Here is a 6,134-nt window from a genome sequence, read left to right as displayed (position 1 = left end):
TCCTTTATAAGATGAAATTTAAGGACAAAAAGACCTTCCAGAACGAATTACAGACAAACGTTGTTATCGTATGACCAAAAGGTTATGGGTTCGAGTCTTGATAGGGGAAGGCTTGCTCGGTAGAAATTGAATTATAATTTATAAACAAAATTGAACTCAATCCAGAACAAAACAAATTGACGAAATACTAAACAAATTGATGAAATACTAAAGACTTAAAAGAAATAAACCCCTTCATTAGAAATTGAATTACAAACAAAATTGAATTACAAATTGATTGACCGAAAGATTCGGAGAGTTCTCTCCAACCTAGAGCCCTTCTAAATTTCCAAAATGTTCCACTGAATTTTCAAAAATTTCAATTAAAATATCCTCCTCAATTTGCTAACATATTCTCATAGCTCCTCAATTTACTTAACATATTATTAAATCCTCAATTACAAAAAAGAAAGAAAATATATATATATATATATATATATATATATATATAGTGCAGTATTCAAGATACATATTGGAATTCACGTCAGAACATTTTAAGCAAAGCAAATTAAGATATTAAACCATCGAGAGTTCAAAATACATATTCCACGCCAATTCAGCAAATTAAGAGGGCTACCATTTAAAGCAAATTAAGAGAAATATAGTGAGTTCAAAATACATATTCCACGCCAATTCAGCAAATTAAGAGGGCTACCATTTAAAGCAAATTAAGAGGATTATCCCAACATTTTTGGGAACATTTTACATTTACATATTAAGAGGATGTATCTGAACATAAATTTTTGGGAACATCTTACATTTTTTAAAATTTTTTTTTGGGAACATTACATTTTCAAATTAAGAGATGTATCTGAACATAAGAAATTTTTTGGGAACATTTTACATTTTCAAATTAAGAGGATGTATCTGAACATTTTATATCAATTAAAAGGATTATCCTAACATTAAGTTGAGGCATCACTTAAAAAAAAAAAACTTCAAAGATTTTTGAACTTTTGAACAATATGTAATTAAAATAAAAAAAACCTCAAAGATCAAGCTCAAGATGTACTTAAAAAAAAAAAAAAAAGCCAAAATCCGATGCTTTTTGCCAAATTATTATCCAAAAACACTCAAAAACCAGGAATAATATAACACCATTTAAATGTTTGGATGGATAATGATGATATTAAAAGCAGCAACTAACTATTTAATAAATAGTAATTGCAATAATAATAAAACAAGTTGATGTTAACAAGATAGCGAAAGAAAGCAATTAGTCATTCATGAAGAATGACCATAATCAGAAAAAGAAAGATTTCCTTCTATCTTCTGCAACTTCCATATTTAACCTAATCCCTTTCCCCCTGTCCCTTTAATCACAGACATTTATTGACTTCTATCAGCAACCGATTTGGAATCAAATTTATACATTCGATTTTCATCAGAAAATTACATAAGTCTTTTTTTTTTTTACAATAATCATCATAATTTTAATGGCAATTTAAACATAAATCAACCGTTAAACAAAGAAAAGGGGAAAAAAATTTAATACATCCATCCATCCATCTTCTCTTACCTACTGCTGCATCGGCCGCCGGGGGGCCAATAATCGCCATCGGAAACGGAATTCCCAAAATGAAGAGATTCTTAACTCTTCACCCCACAAATTTCATTACTACTTCCAACCAAAAATAAATATTAGTAATTCCTTCCTATGTACATTCACCTTCAGTTTCCCCCAAAATCTTACTTCACTTCTTTCTTTCCCTTTCTCCGGTCCAAACAGGTATTCACAAAGGAGAAGGGAACAAAAAAAGATTAACCGCAAAAGAAATTGTTATTTTAATCATATAATAGTAGTAATTATCTTCACGCCCATTTCACTAGCTCCGAAACCCACCCGACATCAGGTCCACCTGAAGACTGTGCAGCCGGATCCGGGTCTACCCGACCCAGTGAATTCTCCTTGCTCAGTTTCTCGAACATTTTTGCACGTAGGCCCCTACCTGACTCCACCCTCTCCATTGCAGGCTCCTCTTCGCAGATGTTATCCCACACGTATCCAGAACGGGCGGGTGCAGTTGGTGTTGTTGGAAGGCTGGAGAATCCGGATCGGAGCATGGAGGCTCGTGGAGATCCGAGTCCGGTTGCAGATCCGGATCCACTAACCTGCACGTTCCAGGAAGGAGGCAACGACTTCACCTTGTTTAGTTGCAAGTTTCTCAGAGAAGCTACCATTTCGTTGATCGTGCTTGACCCGAGGGATCGGCTTAGGGTTTGAGTCATCGGTGACATAGGAGGAGACTCCGCAGGAGGAGTCACCGGAGGTGAAATCGAAACAGGACTAGATAAAAACGGGAGAGGCTTACCGCATGAAACTTCAAAGGCCTGTCTCAGAGGCGATCCGTCATAAGATTCCACAGAGTTAACGCTCCTAGGGCTTTGCTGAGGCAGAACCCTAAGTTGCTCCGCCGTGTGAGCAAAGAAGCATACTCTCCTCCTACAGTTCGTACCATCCTTGCACGGCTGAGTACGGTAACGCGCTGGATGGAGCCAACACTCAAAAACTCCGTGAGCGAACTCACACCCGTCGCCTTTCCTGCAATTCCCCTTGCGAAAATCCGGACAAGCAGTACCGGAATAATGAAACTTCCTCGGGTCTCTTCTCCTCGCCTTCTCTCCAGGATGAGCGTACGGACACTCCGTCCAGTCATGTGACCGGCCACGTGCGCAGCGTCTCACCTTGAACTCGTACATCCGGAAATGATCGCAAGAGAAAGCGTCCACAGCAGAGTCCGGTTCAAGACCGGTTAACTCCGAATCGGAGTCCAAATCCACGTCATTCGACGGCAGATACCGCTGCAAAGCAGCAAGAGCTTCCTGGAGATAGTACGGACTGTAGTCGGAGGACGGGGAACGCGAACTTAGCGGCGAAGAAGGATAAGGATCAGGATTTGTATCATCCACAATGGCCCACGGCAAAGTCGGACCAGAACGGTGTCGTTCTCCGAGCATCATCTTTAAGGTATGATTTCAGGATTTTTGTATGCAGAATCACCGGCATAGTTCACTTCGCTATATAAACTACATTTTCAGGAGAAGAATTTAAACCATGGTTGGGTTATTCTAACCATGGTTAGGTTATTTATATTACCAGTGCGGTTAAAGTATTGGAAAATTTGAGAGTTACAGCGTTGTGTGTCATAATTCTATCACCAACGCATTGTTAGGATTACACGTGGATCTAGATTCGTGTTCCTTTCAACGTGGCATATGGTTAATGAAATATAGAGTACTGCCCTGTCTACTGATCATGGCTACGGAAATTTTTATTAAATCTAAGCTCATAGATTTCCAAAGGCGGTGGAGCTGATATACGCATAGATAAAGATGCAAAACAATTATTAATAAAGCTTTCCCCTTCTTTTTGCTAATTATATCTATATCTTTAAATCATTATAATTAAATCATACATTTTATTTAAAAAGATGTTTCTTCTCTATAAATATTTACTAATTGTTTTATGTAATTATACGTTTTAACAAAATAAGATTAGTAATTTACTCTTTTTGTATTTATTTTTTTACAAAATTAGTAATTCTAATAATATCTAAATAGAAAGTATTGCTATATATATACATGTATATATAAAATAACAGCACTTCTTTCGTTTGATGAGACGTTGTTGGGTTCGGCTATATACCTCCAATGATAAAGTCAGTGATAGAAATTGAGATTAATATGTATCGAAAAGTATTCATAAGAATGTTAACTTACTTTTAAAGATGTTCTAATAGGATCTATATACTCTTTTATATAACGTGCTTGTCTTAATTAGTCGTCATTTATTATTCTAATTAGTTGTCACTATTACTCTTTCTAGAAGGAACAATAATTTAAAAGGAATAACTATTTGTTATTACTCCAATTAATTGTCATTATTCATTTTTTAGGAGGAATAACAATTTCTTCAAGTTCCTGCTTTTATGTATATTTGCTCATTACTGATGTTTGATGACATCATTTGTGAATCTGGATATTATTAGAAGCTCCTTTTAAAAGTCGAAAAGTCTTTTAAGACTGTTCAACTTCTACGCATGCTTTGCATTTAATGCTCTTTTATTAAACACATTTCCCCATGCCAATAGGAACAGGACACGTCATCAAGCTTTCCCGTTTCTCTAAGTATCCTACTCAACACGAATCTCCTCCTGTTGAGTAGCAAAGTTTTGATTTTGCAAAATTCTTGTAATAGCTTTATATATATTTTAGTACTTTTTGGACCAAGTATAGGCTTAGCTTTTTTGCTTTAATACTTAATATAAGTATTTTCTTATCTTGTTTGTATGTTTTAAGTATTTAATCGATAATATATAGATATATGGCCAACCCTATATCCACATTTGTTACTTTTGGCATATATCTTGTATGTTTAAGCAAATGTTTTTTCAAAGTATCATTACTTTGTTTTTGCAAAATAGTTCACTTTCCGTTCGTCATTCTAAGCATTTTCATTCGTCACTCTAGGCTTTATATGGTATCTCCTAAAAAATGGTGAGAAATATTTATTTTTTGTTTCGAAATATATATGAATCTCGAATCAATCTTAAAACTTAAATTAAACTTGGAATAAAAACTACACTTGTATTAATGTTGGAATAAAAGTACATGCATTGACTTTAAATGAATAGTATCTGCATATTGGGCCTCGTTAAAACCTTGTCATGAACCTATTGGGATAAAAATATGATCAATGAAAAAAAGTACACAATACTCGCGGATGTTTGCAAATTGTGGGTATTTCATGTTCGAGGTTTCTTTTGAATGTTGCGGGTTCAATTTTCTTCGAGATCTAGTAGGGACCTATCCAAGTGACGTCCAATTTTCCTTTTAAGCCTTTGGGATGAGTCTCGAGTGGCCCCATTCGCCTTGGTTTCAGCCCTTCAACGTTCCAACATTGCCTTTCGTTCTCTCTTGACACCATTTAAATCCATGAATTATTTTTTAAACATGTCAATTAGCTCCATATAAGTTTCTGGGCGATCCGTCACTAAATCCTCCTTTAACCTTTCATAAGTTGTGTTACGAATCACTGATTCTATTGCAGTATTAAGGTCAAACCGTGTGATCTGTATGTATAGTTTATTGAATTTATCAATGTATTCCCTCAATGGCTGGTCCTTGCCTTGCACAAGGTCATACAATTTTCGATAAGCAATTATTGGTGGTATGTACCCAACAAACTTCGCACAAAATTCTTCGTGTAATTGTTCTCATCCTTCAATGGACCCAGACGCCAGTCATTGAAACCAGTAAAAAGCGGGTCCAAGTAGAGTCATTGAGAAGACTTGACATATGTTCCCCACATCGGTATCACAAACATCCATAAGCTCTTTATATTGCCATATATGGGCTTCTGAATCTCCTTCCCCATTGTAATGAGGCAAATTATAGGGATTGAACCTCATGTCTTTCTAATATCTCAGGATCCGCTAGGAGAATGGTGAGTCCTTCTTGGATGGAACTGGCTTATTAGCCTGGTACCGTATCTCAATAGTGTCTCTTGCACCCGTCTACCCATATCTTCATTAGTTAACTCTGCATTAACCTCTCCTATGGAACATATATCCACCCTGTCTCCGACCATCTCCAACACTGGTTGTGATCGAGCTATAGTTTCTATGGCTGGAAGTTGCACTGTTTGTGGAAGTCGTTGCCTAGTAAATGGATCGAACAACCATGGACCTCTTCAAACCTCCAGTCTCTCTCCACCTCTGATGGGTTCCATAAGTGTTAACATTGGTTGGGACATTGGAGATTCCCACGTTCATGGTGGTAGATACTGAATTAACTCTAGGAGTGGGCGTGTACCCTGTCCACCAAGAAGAGAATGTGGTAAGGTATATAAGCCATGCTCACTTACCTTTAGGATTGCAGTTATATTTATTGATCTGTGAAACACATTTTGTGGCGGGAGGCTCATGTGCACTGGAACCCCCAAGGTTTGAGTTTGGGGTTGAACTGGAGTTGGTGTTTCCATTCTGGTCCCCAGGCCTATGAGTAGCTCGATTAGATGATTCCTTGAGCGTTGATTCATGTGGGTGGTAAGAATAGATCCCGCCTCCTCTAGGAAGGTGGGTGGGAATGCATCA

The 6,134-nt window shown here is 36.9% G+C and overlaps 1 protein-coding gene across 1 annotated transcript; it reads right to left on the bottom strand.

Moving 5' to 3' along the window:
* Window positions 1–1,392: 1,392 nt before the first annotated feature.
* Window positions 1,393–3,062, bottom strand: LOC136202636 (zinc finger CCCH domain-containing protein 20). Its single transcript, XM_065993380.1, has one exon. It carries the CDS (start codon window positions 2,998–3,000, stop codon window positions 1,852–1,854), a length of 1,149 nt encoding a protein of 382 aa, XP_065849452.1. The 5' UTR covers window positions 3,001–3,062; the 3' UTR covers window positions 1,393–1,851.
* Between the last annotated feature and the right edge of the window lie 3,072 nt (window positions 3,063–6,134).

Source organism: Euphorbia lathyris, chromosome 8, assembly GCF_963576675.1.
Source record: "Euphorbia lathyris chromosome 8, ddEupLath1.1, whole genome shotgun sequence".
NCBI classification, from domain to species: Eukaryota; Viridiplantae; Streptophyta; class Magnoliopsida; order Malpighiales; family Euphorbiaceae; genus Euphorbia; species Euphorbia lathyris.
The sequence above is the reverse complement of the archived record's forward strand: the minus strand, read 5'-3'. Positions and strand labels throughout refer to the sequence as shown.

Excerpts from the sequence above, each read along its gene's own strand:
- LOC136202636 (XM_065993380.1), bottom strand. The coding sequence starts at position 3,000 with ATGATGCTCGGAGAACGACACCGTTCTGGTCCGACTTTGCCGTGGGCC.